This window comes from Macaca nemestrina, chromosome X (genome assembly GCF_043159975.1).
Source record: "Macaca nemestrina isolate mMacNem1 chromosome X, mMacNem.hap1, whole genome shotgun sequence".
NCBI classification, from domain to species: domain Eukaryota; kingdom Metazoa; phylum Chordata; class Mammalia; order Primates; family Cercopithecidae; genus Macaca; species Macaca nemestrina.
Genome location: NC_092145.1, coordinates 25297459 through 25317137, shown reverse-complemented (window position 1 = coordinate 25317137; position 19679 = coordinate 25297459). Strand labels below are relative to the sequence as shown.

At 40.7% G+C, this 19679-nt stretch overlaps 1 protein-coding gene across 4 annotated transcripts in view; it reads left to right on the top strand.

The window, feature by feature from the left end:
• The first annotated feature begins 8185 nt into the window (after positions 1 to 8185).
• Positions 8186 to 19679, top strand: part of LOC105481448 (solute carrier family 25 member 14) — a 34118-nt gene continuing 22624 nt past the window's right edge. The window contains exons 1-6 of one of the 4 annotated variants that reach the window (XM_011741075.3): positions 8226 to 8332; positions 8463 to 8700; positions 13536 to 13629; positions 14896 to 15043; positions 17616 to 17710; positions 19299 to 19384. In XM_011741075.3, the coding sequence (XP_011739377.1) occupies positions 8635 to 8700; positions 13536 to 13629; positions 14896 to 15043; positions 17616 to 17710; positions 19299 to 19384 (489 nt within the window). In that variant the 5' untranslated portion in view covers positions 8226 to 8332; positions 8463 to 8634. Of the gene's footprint in view, positions 8333 to 8462; positions 8710 to 13535; positions 13630 to 14106; positions 14272 to 14895; positions 15044 to 17615; positions 17711 to 19298; positions 19385 to 19679 lie in introns of those variants that run through there. The other 3 variants (XM_011741074.3, XM_011741077.3, XM_011741078.3) reach the window with 3 other exon arrangements.

The window sequence follows — 19679 nt, the reverse complement described above, 5'->3', positions numbered from 1 at the left end:
GGGGTTTCACCATGTTGGTCAGGCTGGTCTTGAACTCCTGACCTCAAGTGATCCACCTGCCTTGGCCTCTCAAAGTGCTGGGATTACAGATATGAGCCACTGCTCCTGGCTGTAATGTACATTTTTCTACAGTAAAACAACAACGGGCCAGGCGCGGTGGCTCATGCCTGTAATCCCAGCACTTTAGGAGGCTGAGGAAGATGGATCACCTGAGGTCAGGAGTTTGAGGCCAGCCTGGCCAACATTGTGAAATCCTGTCTCTACTGAAAATACAAAAATTAGCCAGGCGTGATGGCACACGCTTGTAATCCCAGCTACTCAGGAGGCTGAGGCAGGAGAATCACTTGAACCTGGGAGGCAGAAGTTACAGTGAGCTGAGATCACGCCACTGGGCTCCAGCCTGGGCAATAGAGTGAGACTCTGTCTCAAAAAAATGAAAAATTAAAAAAAAAACCATAATGATAACAAAAGGAGCCAAAATTAGCCTCTATCTCATAGACTGCCGGGCTTGAATGAGATAATTTGCGTGAGGTGCTTAGCACAGTGCCAGGATCATAGGGAATACTCAGTAAAGGAAAGATAAATGTTTTTCTAATAATTTAGAACCATTTAACTATAGAATGAGCTTCTTTGGGGGTGGAATAGTGAGCTCCCTGCTACTGGAAGCGTTTAACAGGGGCAGAACAGACTTCTTAAAGTTTCATATGCAAACAAATCATCTGGACATAGTGTTAAAATGCAGATTCTTATTTAAATAGATTCTGGCTGAGGCCTGAGAGTCTACATTTTTAGCAAGCTCCAGGTTATATTGATGTTGCCAGTGGAGCACACTTGAGTAGCAGGAGGCTAGATAATTCCTTAGGGGGATGCTGGAGAAGCTACGTGATAATTCATCAGATGGAGCAATGAGATAGATCTCTGCAGCCTACTGCGGGAGCCACTCACCACATGTGGTTATTGAGCATTTGAAATGTGGCTAGTCCAAATTGAGATGTGCTGTGAGTGTAAAATACACAAAAACTTAGTATGGAAATAAACTAAAATATTTAATTAGTAATTTTTATATTGATTACATGCTGAAATGATATTTTTAGATGTATTGAGCTAAATACAATATACAGAATATAGATATTTCATATATAGATGTATATATTTTATTTTTGAGGGGGAGTCTTGCTCTGTCACCTGGGCTGCAGCTCAGTGGCATGATCTTGGCTCACTGCAAACTTTGCCTCCCGGGTTCAAGCGATTCTCCTGCCTCAGCCTTCCAAGTAGCTGGGATTACAGGTGCCCACTACCACACCCAGCTAATTTTTAAAAAATTTTAGTAGAGATGGGTTTTCACAATGTTGGCCAGGCTGGTCTCAAACTACTAACTTCAAGTGATCTGCCCATCTTGGCCTCCCAAAGTTTTGGGATTATAGGCGTGAGCCAAAGAATATTAATATTGGGACCCCTTGAGCCCAGAAGTTTGAGACCAGCCTGGGCAACATAGGGAGGAACCCTTTCTACAAAATAAAAAATAAAAACCCAGTCAAGTGTGGTAGTGCATGGCTATGGTCTCAGCCACTCAGGAGGCTGAGGTAGAGAATTACTTGGACCCAGGAGGTTGATGCTGCAGTGAGCTATGATAGTGCCATTGCTTTCCAGCCTGGGTGACAGAGATAGACCCCATCTCAAAAAAAAAAAAAAAAAAAAGTTTAAAGGGCTATTAATGGAAGGAGATCAAGCAGAATCTAGAGGGTGACACAGGGTTAGAAGATTTTCTTTTTGTGGTAACCTAGGAAGAATGTGAAGCTGATAGGAAAGATAAATGGAGAGGGAAGGTGGCTCTCCAGGACAGCAAGGAGGAGTGAGTGAGGTCTGCAAGAAGGCACAGGTAAGACTAGGTTTATGCAGCATTTATATGAATATATGAAAGATGGAAAAATGTTAATGCTGGTATCTGGGTAGTGGGGATGACGCTTACATTTTACTTTTGTGTGTGTGTGTGTGTGTGTGTGTGTGTGTGTGTGTATTGCTAGTTTTTTTGAGATGGAGTCTCACTCTGTTGCCCAGACTGGAGTGCAGTGGCTTGATCTTGGCTCACTGCAACTGCCGCCTCCGGGGTTCAAGCAATTTTCCTGCCTTAGCCTCCTGAGTCGTTGGGATCACAGACGTGCACCACCACGCCTGACTGTTTTTTGTATTTTAAAGTAGAGACGGGGTTTCACCATGTTGGTCAGGCTGGTCTCAAACTCCTGACCTCAGGCCCGCCTCAGCCTCCCAAAGTGCTAGGATTACAGGTGTGAGCTACTGCGCCCAACCTCTTTTGTGTTTTTATCTTTTTTGTGTGTGTTTGAAAATTTTCTTTTGTGTTTTCCTTTCCCCTCCATGAAGATGCATCACTTTAAAATTGGGGCCAGGCGAGGGAGTATTACTTGTTATGAAAACAAAAGCAGAAAATCTGCTTCCTGATGTAGGAGGACCATAAGTTAGGAATAGCCAGGCCACTGACTCCAGTACACAAGGACATAAGGCCACTCTCCAGAAGCACATGACATGAACACATCTATCTCAAGAATTATAGGATAAGCATGTGTGTATGCATGGTGAGGACTAGGAGGAGGCTCTTGACTATCAAGAGTAGCAGTGGATGTTTGGATTTCAGGTGATTGCTACCTTCCTTCCACTTTTGTGTATATTTTAGTGTTTTATAATAACTATGCATTTTTTATAATCAGAAAAAATAATAAAGCTGTTGTAATTTTGAAAACTATGTATAGTCTTCACCAAAGAAAGTAATAGTCCCACTGTACACTGCACTGATAAAATCACATCTTAGGCTCTCATTCTCCTACTGGCCTGGAAGAAGCAGTGGCCATATTGTGAACTGTCTGTGGAAAGAGTCACGTTTCAGGAAAATGGGGGCAGCCTCAGCAGCTGAGAGTGGCCTCTGGTCAATAGCCAGAAAGAAACTGAAGCCCTCAGTGCTACAGGTACAAGGAAATAAATTCTGCAACAATCTGGGTGAGTGTGGAAGTGGATTTTCACTCAGTCAAGTCTTAAATATATGAGTCTGGCCAACGCCTTGATTGTAGCCTTGTGAGATCCCAGAGCACAGGACCCAGTGAAGTCATGCCTGGACTCTTGATCTACAGAAACTGTGAGACAGTACATGTGTGTTGTTCTAAGCTGCTGAATTTGTGGCAAATTTTTAATGCAGCAATAGAAAATTAACACACACTCCTACTAGTAGTATGTGAGAATTTGAAATACTTTACATCCTTGCCAACCCTCAGTCCTTTTAACTTTGGCCACGCTGGTGGGTGTGTATTGTGATTTTAATTTTGTAGGATACATGGATTAAAAATCTACCATTGTGGGGCTTGCCTTTTCACTCTTCTTAATGGTGACTTCTTTTTTGGGGGACGGGGAACGGAGTCTCACTCTTGTCGCCCAGGCTGGAGTGCAGTGGCACAATCTCAGCTCAATGCAACCTCTGTCTCCTGGGTTCAAGTGATTCTCCTTCCTGACGCAGCCTCCTGAGTAGCTGGGACTACAGGCGCGTGCCACCACGCCCGGCTAATTTTTTGTATTTTTAGTAGAGATGGAGTTTCACCGTGTTAGCCAGGATGGTCTCGAACTCCTGACCTCATGATCTACCTGCCTCGGCCTCCCAAAGTGCTGGGATTACAGGCATGAGCCACCGCACCCGGCCCTTAATGGTGACTTCTAATGAAAACAAAAATTTTCCCAATTTTAAATTCAAAAAACACATCTTAGGTGTAGTTTCCAATCCCTAACATCTAACAGATGCTCTCCTTCCCCACCAAATAGGCGATGCTAACTACTTATGAATTTACCTTTATTTGTCTTTGAAGGGGATCAGAATATGCCACCCCAATATATGTCACTTTGGCATAAGGATTATTTTGAGCTAAACATAATTGTGCATCTACAGGGGCAGGAAGAGTTCTCTGTCCTCTCCTTATCAGTCTAAAAGCAGGACATAAATTTCCCTTTGAGGAAGGTGTCCCCCTATACTAGGGAGAAAAGAGCAACTCTTACTTGTCATTGGAGATGGGAAGATGAAGCCAAAATGAACTGGCATAAACAGACCTTACTAAAATAGCCCTTATCTTCCATTAGGCCTTATCTTCTATTCTTCTCTCATATATTTCCTAGTTACTTCTCCAAAATTTATCATCTCTGGAAGCCAAAACCCTCTTTGCTTTGTTAAAAAGGTATATAAGCCTCTGAGTCTATCCACTTTGAGTTTCACTTCTTTTCTGTGAACTGTGCACATAAATATTCATAAAAAGTGCGTGCCTTTTCTCCTGTTCATCTGTTTTTAGTTTAATTTACAGCCTGCAGGCACTGACCCTAAGAGGTTAGAGGAAAAGTTTTTCTCTCCTGACATCTTCCAGGAGTAGGATAATTAATATGGTGGGAGGTCTGGAAAGCATGCCTTATGAAAACTGATTGAGGGGATGTTAAGCTTGTGGAAGAAAACACTGCTGGGGTTGCTGATACATCAGAGGACTATTAAGGAGAGAACAAAGAAAGAAAGGCAATTAACTCTTGTTAAGCATGTACTAAGTGCCTGACTCTGTGCTAGGAGTATTAGAATATTTAATCTTTGGATAAGGAAACTGAAGCTCAGAAAAATTAAGTAATTTACCCAGAGTCACCAGAGATAGAAAATGACAGAGTCTGACCTCAAGAAGATCTTCTGGCAATTTCACTCCTAGGCATATACCCCACAGAATTGAACACTGATACTCAAATACTTTTACACACATATTTATAGCAGCATTATTCACAATATCCAAAACTTGAAAACATCTCAAATATTTACCAGTGAGTGAATGGATACAAAATTGTAGTGTATACATAGAGTGGAATATTACTTAGCTATAAAAAGGAATGAAGTACTGACACTACAACTTGAATGAACCTCAAAAACTTATGTTAAGTGAAAAAGCCAGATGCAAAAGGTCACATATTGTATGATTCCATTAATATGAAATTTTCTGAATAGGTAAGTTCATAGAGAAAGAAAGCAGATTGGTGGTTGCCAGGGGATCTGGGGAGGGAGGAATGGCGAGCAAGTGCTTAATGGATGTGGGGTTTGAAAATGTTAGGTGATGAAAATGGTTGCACAATAGTGTCAATGTATTAAACACCACTAAATTGTTCACTTTAAATGGCTAATTTAACATCATGTGAACTTCGCCTCAATTAATAAAAAACGGTTTTCTAGCTTCAACTACAGTGCTCTTTTCATTCTTTAAGACCAGCTGTTTCTCTGGGGAGAGTAGAAAATGGAAAGTGCACTGTGGTTAATACATGTGGGAACTTTCTAAGAGTTATCCAATAATGTAATGGGCTGACTTATGTTGTATGCTTACCCTAGAAGTATTCCAGCAGAGACTGGACAGCTGTCTATAATGACTACTATAGAAGGGACCTCTAAGTTTCCCTCCAACCATTAGATTACATGATTCTATACTCTTGAATAGCTTATCTCTTGGAGAGATCAGAATTCAAGCATAACATAAGAGACAGTATAGTCAAATACTGGTCTTTATGGTAGAGACTACAAATAGGAGGCAATTTATAAGGAATATGACCAACTTTGATAATAAGGATTATATTTTTTCTGTTATAGTTTTGGAGAATGTTGGAAAAACCATAAGTAAGCAGTTAAATTGCTAACATGTTAACCAAAGTGTGGTATGTGTATGTTTTTAAATTTTTTTATTAAAAAATAAAAAATTATATATATATATATATACTTTTTTTTTTTTTGAGACGGAGTTTCGCACTTGTTGCCTAGGCTGGAGTGCAACGGCTCAGTCTCGCTCACTGCAACCTCTGCCTCCCAGGTTCAAGTGATTCTCCTGCCTCAGCTTCCCGAGTAGCTGGGATCACAGGCATGTGCCACCACGCCTGGCTAATTTTTGTATATTTAGTAGAGACGGGGTTTTACCATGTTGGCCAGGCTGGTCTCAAACTCATGACCTCAGGTGATCCACCCGTCTCAGCCTCCCAAAGTGCTGGAATTACAGGCGTGAGCTACCGCACCCCACCAAAAAAAATTTGAGGCTGGAGCACAGTGGCGCGATCACGGCTCACTGCAGCCTCGACCTCTCGGTCTCAAGTGATTCTCTTCATCCTCCGGAGTAACTGGGATTACAGTCATGGCTAATTTTTAAATTTTTGGTAGAGGCGGGTGTTTCCTTATATTGCCCAGGCTGGTCTCGACCTCCTGGGCTCAAGCGATGTTCCTGCCTCGGCTTCCCAACTATAGTATAGATGAGAGCAATATAGCATAGTGCTTAAGAGCAATTCCAGCTCTGTCATTTACTAAATTACTCTCCTAACCTTTTATGGCCTCAGTGTTCTCAACCGTCAAAGGGGGAAAATAATAGTACCTGTCTTATCTGGTAGTTAGGAACACAAAAAGCTCTTGGCACCACCCTTGGTACATGGTAGGTACTCCACAATGTCAGCTAATATTATGATCATGTGTGCTGCCTGAAGAAATTTTTAAATGGAAAACAAAACAAACAAAAACATAGGCCGGGCTCGGTGGCTCACGCCTGTAATCCCAGCACTTTGAGGGACCAAGGCGGGTGGATCACCTGAGGCCAGGAGTTTGCGATCAGCATGGCCAACATGGCGAAACCCCATCTCTACTAAAAATACAAAATTTAGCTGGGTGTGGTAGCAGGCACCTGTCATCTCAGCTACTCAGGAGGCTGAGGCAGGAGAATCGCTTGAACCTGGGAGGCGGAGGTTGCAGTGAGCCGAGATCGCACCACTGCACTCCAGCCTGGACCACAGAGTGCCACTCTGTCCAAAAAGAAACAAACAAAAAAAACGCAGCAAAATAAAACAAGGTGAACTAAAATGAGAAATATCCTTTTGGAAGAACACAGTTCCAAATATTTATTCATTCAACAAATAACCATATAGGGCCAAATGCCTTGCACTGACTTTTCCTTATAGCACAGAAGCAATAAACCCTACTATTGCGTACTCTCACGTGATTAGGGAACGTTGTTAAGGGGCTCAAAAATCGGACGTCATAGCCCGTTGGCTAACTGAATCACCCAGGGGGCTTTGCGGTGTCCCCTTCCAGCAGCCATAGGGGCCAGAGTCGGAAGCTGGGGGTTGGACTCTTGTCATCTGCTGGCAGATTATGAGGTTTGGATTAACTGGGATTTCCCCTGTTGGTGTTTTTCTGCCTTATCCGTTTAGCTTTTTATGGTCCCCTTTTTGGTATCCAACTTGCTCTTTCTTAAGTGAAGTTTCTGATTAAAGCAAGAGCTTCAAGTAAGGGGCCTGACCGTAACTTTTCACTCGTTAATGTCTGACGTCCAGTAGGTGCTTTCGCGTTCATTCTCCCTCCCTTCCTCTCCCTCCCTCCTTCCTCTCCCTCCCTTTCTCTCTCTCTCTCTTTCTCTCCTTTCTTTGATGGAGTCTTGCTCTGTCACCCAGGCTAGAGTGCAGTGGCATGATCTCAGCTCACTGCAACCTCCACCTCCGGGGTTCAAGTGATCCTCCTGCCTCAGCCTCCCGAGTAGCTGGGACCACAGGTGCGTGCCACCACACCCAGCTAATTTTTTTGCATTTTTAGTAGAGACGGGATTTCATCATGTTGGTGAGGCTGGTCTCAAACTCCTGGCATCAAGTGATGCGCCCGGACCCTCAAAGTGTTGGGATTACAGGCGTGAGCCACCGCGCCTGGCCTTGACCTTTATTTTCTTATTGAGCCCAGGCACCTCACTAAATTCGGCTCACCCATATGTCTCATTTTCCTACTTTTGTTTTGAAGCCTTTGCCCCAGCAGCTCCACGTTGCCGCCTTTTTCCTACTGCGCTCGCAGGGCACCACGCCCACCACTCCCCTTGCCCAACTCCGCAAGCCCTGATACCGGGGAGAGGCCCCTTCCTTTTCTAGTCCTTCCACGCGCTAGGTGGGTGGGTTTGGCGGTGACGAGGCGACACCTCTTTCCTCTCCGGCGAGCACGTTAACTGGGGAAGCTGCCAAATTCTCACGCCTTAGGTGCCCTGCCTCCACCTCCCGCAAGTCCAGTTGCCCCTCTAGGCCTCTGCGCCCACAATGGTTCTGACCCTCGCCTTTAGACCCCTGCCGCTTCCGCCTTTTATTTCGCGCCTTTGTTTTCAGGTTGGGAAGGGGCGGAGTTGAAATGGTTGCGCCGCCGTTGCCGAAGCAACGCCTTGGTTACTTCCGTTGATTTCAATGCTTCCGGGTTGGCGCTGCAGTGGCGTTTCCGACTGTGGGAGCCTCAGCTTCCCAGTCGTCCGATGAGCCCGAGCAGGTGAGGGGGAGCTCCTGGACTTCCAGGCTGGGGAGCGGGGCTGGGCCGCGCCAGGCCGCGTGGGGCCGGGCTGGCCTGGTTCCCGACCTGGGAAGGGCTTAACGGTCCTCTGGTCTCTCTCTCCCCTCAGCTGAGTCCCTTCCCTGTCTTTCACTCTTCTGGCATCGGTGGTTTTACTTCTTCGATTGAACCCTGCTTCCTCGACCCCCCTGGGAGGCTGCCTCCTTCAGGCGCCTCCCTTCTCTCCACGAGCTCGCTCTGACAGCTGAGGAACTGGCAAGATCCTGCTACCCAGAGGGTGAATGGGTATCTTTCCCGGAATAATCCTAATTTTTCTAAGGGTGAAGTTTGCAACGGCGGCCGTGATTGTAAGCGGAGTAAGCAAACACCTCCATTGTATTAGTGTGAGGGATGCTGTTGAAAGATGCTCCCCTTCGGTTTCTACCCCCTGTCACTCCTGAGGTCAAGGCATTGAAGGCATCTATTAAAATGCAGTTCAGTTACTTGATTGGCATGACAGCTGTTATCAACATGAGTTAGTTTCTCAGACAAGATAACAGCAGGGACATTTATAGTTTCCTGTCAGTGATTCCTTGTTGTTGTTGTTTCCCCCCCCCCCCCCCCGGGCTAGAGATGCTTAGTGTTATCATGAACTCTTCCCTCGTCTTCATTCCCTACATCATCGAGTTCTTTGTGTCTTCATTGGGGAAGTCTATCTCTAACCTCAGTGCCAACAAGCATCTTTGTCTGCTGTACTTTGCACCATCCTAAGCTAGTCTCCCTGCCTCTCCCGTTTGTAATGTAATCCACTGTGTTTGCTGCAGCCCTAATAGGCTAAAATGTGGATTTCCTCAAGTCACTTCTCTGTTAAACGCACACACACAAGCAAAACATGCAGCCCCCTCTTACGCCCCCCACCCCCACCCCTTGGTTTCAAGCCTTTCAACATAACATGCTCCTTATCACACTTCTTGTCTGATACTGTTTCAGTCAACAAGGGAATTCTCTGTTCCAGTTAGGTTCCTTTCTTCTTAGCACAAACCATACTGATGCCTGCTTCTACATGCTGTGCTTGTTCTCACATTTGTGTTTCTGTTCATTCTGTCTCTTCCCTGCCTCTCTCCCTTACCTGCACCTAACCAGGTTGTACCTACCATCTCTCAAGGTTCAGTTTAGGTTCTCTCACCTCCGCAATTTTCAAATTAGTCAAGCCCATGCTGGTTGTAGTCTTTTCTATGCTCCTCTTGCTCTTAAAGTTTGTACTACACAGTTTAGCACTTAATTTTTCTCTAGCGAACTACTTTGATTTCTTTCACCAGATTATAAGCTCTTGAAAGGCAAGTACTGTATTTTGTACTTTTTCCCCTGTCCCATCTCATTGGTTATTCAGGAAAGATAGGTTGAATGGTAAATATTGTTTTGGTTCTAGAACGAATATCTGTGTTTTTCAAACATGATTATACCCAAAGTGCATTGCAGGTTTGGGCATTTAGCACGCCTTCGATAAATATCTGCTTGGCTCTCCATTGTTACCTTCTGGATCTGAGAATCTCTAATTTCTAGTCTTTCTTAAAGGAGAAAGCAGGAAAGGCACCCAGAGTTTCCCGACCAGATCTTGGGAGTAGTATAGGGCAATGTAACTTGTATTGTAGGACATTCTTACTTTCACTCATTAGTCTATCAAATTCTCCGAAGTCAGATCTTCAGAATAAATGTTGGCATTTTGAAGACAATTTTCATTGGTTTCTTTATACAGTAAAAATATTTAGGGTACTATATTTTTATTTTACCTTAGATATGACTACTTTTACCCATATCTGGGGTTAGCCCCTACAAGTTAAAATAATTTTTAGAGGGCTTGGGGGTATTTTACGTAAGTAATTCCTTGCAACAAAAGCAAGGGAACAGGGTTCATAGGCAGAGAATATCTGGGGATCAAGATAGTGTCATACACAGGGTGTGTAGCATTGGTCAGGTCCAGCAAGTTACCTTCCTGGTTTCCCCTGCAATGTTTTATATACAGGCTGCATACATAGGTAAAGGACGTCACACTGCAAAACCAACTAAGTATTGAATGGATGTGTACTCAATTCTATGCAAGCTATAATGGGGGTTAAAAAAAGTACTGTGAGATATAGTATCTTCCCTCGGGGATCTTACTTAGTTAAGAGAGGAAATAACATTGGACATCTTGAAGTTGACCCTCATCCTAGTCATTATTTTTATGCCTGAGATTAAGATATAGAAGGGATAAAAGAAGGTTCAAAAAATATTGCACACCTGTAGAATAGGTGTGACACAACATGCATGCATGTAGACAACTTTATGTAAAAGACTTGGAGGTTTCAGCTGACAGTTTAATGATTTGATAGTGTGATGTGGCTCCCAAAAAAGTGAGTGCAAGTTTAAGCTCTAGTAATTGAAGTATAATGTGTCGAATGAAGAGAAAGATCATGGATATTTAGCTTGAGAAACATAAGATGTAAGAGAACATCATAGCTGTCTTTAAATATTTGAAGGGCTTGCCTAGGGAAAAAAGAATGCATTTGTCCAAAGACTGGGTACGAATTAGAGGAAGACAGACTTTTGGCTCAATATGAGGAGGGAGTGTCTAAAAACAGATGTAATCAAAGATGATCCAGGATTTCTTCATAAGATTTTTTCCTAACATTGGAGTGAAAGAGATTTTACTATCAGATGGGGGTAGGGAAGTAGTGATTGTGGCAATGGTGGGTTTTGCCTGTGGTCCCCAGATTTTTGGATTTCATGGGCCAGTAAAATGTAAATGAAAGTGTGGGGAACGTACACAAATACAGGCTAGTTAGCCTATGCTCCAGGCATAAGAAGAATGTGATCTGTTAATAATAGACAGTCCCTAAATTAAATACATTTAGCTGAAAAAAAAAAAGCACTAAATGCCCTTATTTTTTTCATTTCACCTTAGAATTGTGGGAACTTCATTAGGGAACCACTGGGCTGTCGAAAGATTCAGCAACTGGTCTTTCATCTTCCTGCCATGTCCTCCCTGCTCCCTGCCTTTCACTGATTCATCATCGCTCCCTGAACGCTGAGCACATTTTCTTTATTAAGGGGCTGGTAGCAGGTTGTAAAGTTCCGATAGAGGCTTTCTCTGTAATACAAAGAATTGAAAAAAGTTGTAAAGAGAAAGCTTTGGAGAGACAACTTTATGTAAAAGTAGCTGTCTGAAACCTTTAAGACTATTTGGGGCAATCTCTAAATTTGTGAATGGAGAGTTAATTTTTTCCTCACAAACTCAAAGAGGGGATATGCCATGGTCTTGCTTTTCCATCTCTACTCTCACTATATGTGTCATATTTTACTATCAATTCTAATCGGAAAATGCGGGCATAGCTAGAAATGGTGATAAGGTAGTATTTAGTCTTCAAGACTCTTATTTCCAGCTGCAATTGATATTTGAAGTGGCTATTCCTGCTTTGCTCATTAGAATTCTTTTCAACAACTTTCCCCCAAAAGGGTTATCTATCCCAGACTCTATATGTACTATGCTTGAAAGGAAGACTCCATAATGATTTTTGTGGCCTGTAACTAGAACATTTAATCAGCATGTTTGCTATCTTCTCTGGAAAGTTGTATTTTGCTTAGTTACAGAGAATTCCTTATGTGGAAGCAAAGCAAAACGTTTAAAGGGATACTGTGACTCATAGCTGCTAACCCCAGATTGGGCAATGGGAGGGAGGGGTGGGTAGCAAGTAATATCTGTTAAGATGTAAATTTGGGTACTTAAATTTTTAAAAATGTAATAATGATAGTTAACTAACAATTATCGAACTGCGTGCCAGGCACTTTTCAAGGTGTTTTTGATATTTAATTTTCACAACAACCCTATGATATAGTTTTTATTGTTAGTTCCATTTTACAGTTCAGAAAGTGGAGACATAGAGAGATTAAATAACTTGCCCAAGGTCACAGAACTAGTAAGTGGTGGAGTCAGGAAATGAATCTGGAGTTAGCATTTAAATTTTAACAGTCTGACTTCAGGAGTCTGCATTCCTGACCATAAACCACTTGGAAGTTGCTTTTGAAATTCAGAAGTATACATACTATGAAGCTCTGAAAAAGGAATATTTGAAAGAAATCTGAGAGTCCATGCTAAGAACAGATACTACTTTCAGGTGAACCAGGATTTAGTAGGCAATGCCTAGAGCAGTTCTTAAGTGTGGAAGCATCAGCGTTATTTGGGATCTTGCAAATTCTCAGGGCCACACCACCAATCAGAAACTCTGGGGGAGAGGCCCAACAATCTATGTTTTAATAGGCCTTCTGGATGATTCTAATACATGCTAAAATTTGCAAAACCTAGAGGCCAGAGCTGTGGAAAAAAATAAAATCCAAGAGAGAACAAGCTGAAAGTGGCATAAAAAGAGAGTAAAGCTGAAAAGACTGACGATGACAGGTCTAACGGGGGTGGGATAGGGAAGGAGAAAAGGGAGGCTGGGAGCAGAATACATCGTTAAATAACTAGAACATAAAAGAAGAACAGTATTTGTATGTGTGTGTTTTAAAAGGCCAAGAGGAAGGCAAACGAGATCCACTAGATGGATGTACGTTAAATGTCAGAGGGAAGAGAGACATCATATTGCTATCTTTCCTTTGGGGGCTAGAAGGAAGGTGTAAAGGTTCTTAGCTCAGCCTGGGCCTGGTTGGGGGGACAAAGTTATATATAGCTAGAAACCCTATAGTGGAGAGATAGGAGGGCTAAGAATATGAGAGGGTAGTAGTGTAAGCCTGTGCTTTGTACCTGAATCAAGCTAACTGAATACCATAAACTGCTTTTATGAGATGCCTCAGCCTACATAATTTGAATTCCGGGTTCCTTCATTTGTAATTATCTAGTTGAATGTCAAAGTTGGGTGTGCTGGATGGACTGAAGCCTCTTCTCTGGGAGGGGACAAATATAACATTAAAGAAACTGAAGAGAATGAAGGGCACAGGTTGATCTCTGAGTGAATCACACGCCTACCCCTACAAAATGTCAGTAAAGAACAAACTCATGATCATCCAGCACATAAAACAGGATCCCCTATTTTGTGTCATTCCACTTGGTGGGGTTTTTCCTCTACCTCTGTTTTATTTGCCAATTTTGTTTATCTAAATTATATGATCGGATGCTAACAAATGCTCCTCACTCTTGTGCCTTGTTCTGATTTGTGTTTATTTTTAGCACCAGAAAAGTACCACTGTAAGTCATGAGATGTCTGGTCTGAATTGGAAACCCTTTGTATATGGCGGCCTTGCCTCTATCGTGGCTGAGTTTGGTAAGAATGCGAGAAAGGACAAATCTGCATTATATGGTATAGATGCTAGCTTATGGTGATGGTTATTTTTGGTGAAAGCCAGATAAAAAATAAGAAGCTCACGTTATTTTGAAAATTGTCTCAAAGCCATGAAGTAATATTTCGGGGAAAGTACTACTAATATTATGGCAGATGAGTTAAGAAAAGTCAAACTAAGGAAAGCTTTTTTGGTAGTTTAGTGATTTGTTAATTTGCTAGGCTTAAGTAAAATACATGAATATATAGAGGGAGTTGATATGTCTTAAGGGTTTTTGCTATATTTCTGTATTAATAGTCTTTTATGCTAAATTGTTTATAAGTTTATTTGTACTGAAAGTCCTTTTTTTCAAACCTCTGTCCTATTTTAGAAGAAAATATACTCACAAGATCAAACAAGAGTCTCTTCTACATGATTTTAATTTTGAAATATTTTTAGATTGTTGTTTTTTCATCTTCCAGATATTCTCTTTTCTAAACTATTCATGAATGACTACTGACGTTCTTGGCATATCCTGTGGTGTTGTGATATTCGGGTCATCAGTGACCAGAGCTACCTAATCATCTTGTTAGTTTTACACCCTGAAATATATTTTGTCAATGTGATGACCACTTCTGTTTGTTGATGTAAGAGGTTTGGTTAAAGAAAATTTCCCCCCAAACACTCTGCTGGTATTAGTCCTGAATTACCTAAGGGACCAGGATGAGGAGAACCAAATAGGGCTTTGCCATTATCTTTCATAATATTAGGGGACTATTTGTTTCTTGTAAACAGATAAAAGAAAAACCCCACAAAACTTTGTAGCACTATATAAGAGCATCTGGAGCAGCAATCCCATGCTTTCCTATCTTTGTGAAAATTTGGGGAGATTTTATGAGACACAGCGGTGGGGACACTTGGGGTGGGAAGGGGCAGGAGGGAGACTGATAAATGCCAGATTGAACGTTACAGATGAAATAAAAAACAACATTTAATTATTTTGCATTTATAATAGGGCAATCTTAAAGCATTTTATCATATTACAGTTTGAAGTATATTGTGGGTCAGTTGGTGCTGCCTATGTATAGTATAATGCATTTCACTTACCACATGCAACTCATGTCCTCTGACAGTGGTATTCTACTAGAGCTCTTCTATGTGTTATTAAAAAGGACTTTGTCTTAGGATTCAAATATTGTCCTTGGCTTATATTTAGCAACAACTTAACTGTGATTCTTTGGACATACTTATAAATGAGTGTTCCTTTATAGGGACTTTCCCTGTGGACCTTACCAAAACACGACTTCAGGTTCAAGGCCAAAGCATTGATGCCCGTTTCAAAGAGATAAAATATAGAGGGATGTTCCACGCACTCTTTCGCATCTGTAAAGAGGAAGGTGTATTGGCTCTCTATTCAGGGTAAGACTGATTCTTTCCTTATATCATTAACAGAAATGCTTTTTAAAGAAGCCATAGTTTTCAGCTGTCTGATAGTTTGTGTCTGTTTCATAGTCACTATTTCAACTTGTAATTCAGTATTGATATGCCAGTTTATATTTCTCCTCCTTATAAGTCTTGAGCTTTGGATTTTGTGTTCATTTGGCTATAAGTGATAATAACATTTTAAAATGGATATGTCGTTGCAGCATAGACTTTCTGCGGATTTCCCGAGAGTCATAATAGCCACTGTTAAAAACAGCACCAATTAATTATATATCTTTTTGTGATATCCCTCCTGAGTTGGCAAATTCTGACTTCCTTTAAAATTATCCTTTTTGAAAAAAATATTATCCTGGCAGTTTAAACAGAAAGTGCATAATGAGAGAGAGGGAGACCCATCTTTATCATCACCTTTTGATTAGCCATTTGTGGTTTACTGTCTAGTTTGTCGTTCATCTGTTGCCAGTTTCCTAGGCCACTCCTGCGTCTAGGCTACCGGTTTATTACTCAGAGAATAGATATTAGTGTTATCGTTAAACTATGTTACATCGTTAAACTATGTTAGACTTAATTTAAAAGGTAATTTTCTTGGGGGAAAAATCAAGTAGTATATCCTGAAGCATCCTGAAGATGATCCACCATCCTGATTTGTGGATCATCTGTTTCACCTTGTTCTTTCATCAGCATGTATAATCACAAGATATTTTCTTTTCTGATAGCAAGGAATAAAGTCAAAATATGCATATTTAGTCATCATTTAAAAATCCTAACCATTTGAGCTGCTGCTGTCTTTCTATTTATACCTCCTACAGTATAGTTCTGCAATTTGGAAGAATCCCAAAGGAGGTATGAATGAGAATGTCTCCAGTTTAAAGGAGAACTTAAATAGGGTGGAAGTTTGGCTCTAGTGCCTCCTTGTTGATATGATTAAAGACGTATCTGCAACTGTTAGGAAGTAGAGGTTGATTTTTTTAAAAAAATCTTTATCAGGTGAGTAATGATGTATAATTCTTTTTATACATTGCTGGATTCAATTTACCAATATTTTCTTACGGAGTTTTGCATCTAAGTTCATGAGAGACATTAGTCTGTGGTTTTCCTTTTTTGTACTGTTTTTGTCTGGTTTTGGTATCAGGGTAATACTAGGCAAAATAAGTTGGGAAGCATTCCCTCTTCTGTTTTCTGGAAGGAACTGTGTAACTTGGTGTTAATTTTAAATGTTTTGTAGCATTCCCCAGTGAAATTATCTGGGGCTGAATATTTCTTTTTGGGGAGCATCTAAATTCAGAATGCAAATTCCTTAAGGTTATCATAGTTTGGGGTGCTATAACAAAATACCATAGACTGGGTGACTTGTAAACAACCAGAATTTATTTCTCACAGCTCTGGAGGCAGGAAATCTGAGATCAGGGCGCCAGTATGGTCAGGTTCTGCTGAGGTCTCTTTTCTGGGTTGCAGACTGCCAAGACTTCTCATTGTATCCTCACATGGCAGAAAGAGAGGGAGGGAGTTCTCTGGGATCCCTTTTATAAGGGCACAAATCCTATTCATGAGGGCTTTACCCTCATGACCTAATCACCTCCTATTACCATCATATTGGGGGTTAGGATTTTAAGATCTTGATTTGGGGATGGTACAAACATTGAGTCCATTGAAGTGGGTATGAGTGTTATTCAGATTATCTGTTTTATCTAGTTGAGTTTTGGTAGCTTGTGGTTTTCAAGGAATTTGTCCATTTCTTCTAAGGTGTTGAATTTATGAGTATAAAGTTGTTTATACCATACTCTTATTGTCCTTTTAATGGCTACAGGGATTGTAGTGCTAGTCCCCGTTTCATTTTTTATTTGCATCTTCTTTTTATCTTTGTGAGTCTTGCTAGAGGTTTATCAATTTTGTTGGTTTTTTTTAAAGAGCCAACTTTTTGTTTCATTGATTTTTCTCTATTTTCCTATTTTCAATTTCATTGACTTGTGCTTTTTATTATTTTCTTCCTTTTGCTTGCTTTGAGTTTATTTTGCTCTTCTTTTTCTAGTTTCTTGAGATAGGAGCATAGATTATTGATTTCAGACTCCCCCCTCCCTTTTTTTTTTTAATTTAAGCTTTTCATGCTATAAATTTCCCTCAGCACTGCTTTGGCTGCATCTCATAAATTTTAGTAGGTTGAATTTTGTTGTCATTTAGACCTGTGAATTTAAAAAGTTTCCTTTGACAGACACTTGGTCTGACCAATAGATTGTTTAGAAGTATGTTGTTTAATTTCTAAATGTTTGAGGATTTTTCTTATTGATTTCTGGTTTGATTCCATTATCTTCAGATAACATATTGTATATGATTTCAGTTCTTTAAAATGTGTTGAGGTTGGTTTTATGATCGAGAATGTTGAGTTTCTTGGTGAGTGTTTCATGAGTGCTTGAAGAAAAATCATATTCTGCTGTTGTTGGGTGGAATGAGATGGGTAGTGCAAATAAGTAGGCTGTGTAGATATGTATAATCTGCAAATACATGTTGAGAATAACTTTTTTACTTTTTTTTTTTTTTTTTTTTTTTGCAGAATTGCTCCTGCATTGCTAAGACAAGCATCATATGGCACCATTAAAATTGGGATTTACCAAAGCTTGAAGCGCTTATTTGTAGAACGTTTAGAAGGTCAGTATACTCACCCTCTTTTGAGGTGATACTCAAAGGGATTGTTGAAATCATGCTTAGTGAGAAGTGTTGGTCATGAGGTGCCTGAGAATACAGGAGAGTCACTGCAAAGACAAAGTGAGCTTGTTCTAACTTGGAATAAATCTTTGCAGAGGTGATATACGAGTTAGAGAGACCTTTTCTTCAAATTTTGTCCCTTTTCCTAGCAACAAACAAGGCACGTGATCATCCCAAAAGAAACATGGAACAATCTTGTCCAGAAAATTAATGCTATCTTCATCAATAAGAGGACTTCAACTGTAAGGCATTTTCTAGCTGGCAATTTTGATAAGCTTTTATTAGGCTACTTTCTAAATTCTGATGTACTTATGACTACCTTACGAATATTCAGCATTATCATATGTCTGTTTGCTGCTGTAGCATTTTCCATCATGATACTACACTAAATGGTTATTTTACCACAGGCCTGGGGCTGTTGGATGTTTGGGGACAGCTGGAAAGCCTTTCGGTTAGTAATGTCCTTTGAATCACTTTATTGTCCTAAAATCAACTTTTTCTGAAGCCTTTTTTGGGGGATCGTGAAGGGTTCTCTTCCACCTCTTTCTGAAATACTTTTCTTTCATAGATTCTTCACTTGGGTTTATTTAGTTTCTATTTGTGGGGTCTTCATGGTGTGAAGGAGCGGTAAAGATTGAATTTCACTATAGAACAATGTGCTCTTTGGTTTCTTTGTTCTTTTTTCTTGCTGAGGAGATTTAGTTCTAAATGATTGTTTTTTCATATTTGACTACAGAAATCTTTTGTAAATTAACAGAGGCTAGGAGAGATCTCAGGCCTATCAAAATTAATATTCAGATAAGTTTTTTGTATTAGACAGAAGACTTTCTCTTTTAACATTCAGTTCCCGAATCTTTAGAGTTGACGATTACCCAGAAAAATACTTAAAAAGCATGTTAGATGTTTGAAAAGATCAAAGGGGAAATACCACCTTCTGAATTCGTGTGTGGGATATTGATAGTTATGAAGAAGAAAAGGACGTGTTCCAGCCAGTGTCCTTTAGAAATAATGATTTTTTTTTTGAGACAGAGTCTTGCTCTGTTGCTCAGCCTAGAGTTCAGTGGCACCATCTTGGCTCACTGCAAGCTCCGCCTCCCGGATTCACGCCATTCTCCTGCCTCAGCCTCCCAAGTAGCTGGGACGACAGGCGCCCGCCACCACACCTGGCTAACTTTTTGTATTTTTTAGTAGAGACGGGGTTTCACTGTGTTAGCCAGGATGGTCTCGAACTCCTGACCTTGTGATCCACCCACCTCGGCCTCCCAAAGTGCTGGGATTACAGGTGTGAGCCACTGCGCCCGGCTGAAATAATGATGTTTTTAGAAATGATTTATATTTTACAAGTTTTAACATATTTTAGCACTGAATTGAGATGTAGAAATATTTGAGTTTCTTTATTTTCCTAAGCATTTTGGTTCATTTCTAAAGTCATCTCTCTAACCAAGTTTCCCTTTCTCCAGTAGGTCAGTACTGTGTTCTCAAACTGGTACCTAATACAAGCAGACCTTTCTTTTTCTTTTCCTTTTCACAGATGAAACTCTTTTAATTAATATGATCTGTGGGGTAGTGTCAGGAGTGATATCTTCCACTATAGCCAATCCCACCGATGTTCTAAAGGTAAGAGAGACACAGTGTGATTTGAAAGGAGCATAAACTTTGAGTCAGATTTGGGTTCAGATTCTCGCTGTGTCACTTGCCAGCTGTAGAACCTTGGGCAAATCAGTTAACTGCATTAAGCCTCAATTTCATCCTTTGAAAAACAAAGATAATACAGTGTTTATAACATAGAGTTGAAAAGGATTAGCGATTATATATATATATATATATATATATATATATATATATATATATACACTGCCTATCATTGTACTTGGTGTAGTAGATGCTCAATAAATGGCAGTCAGTTTATTAC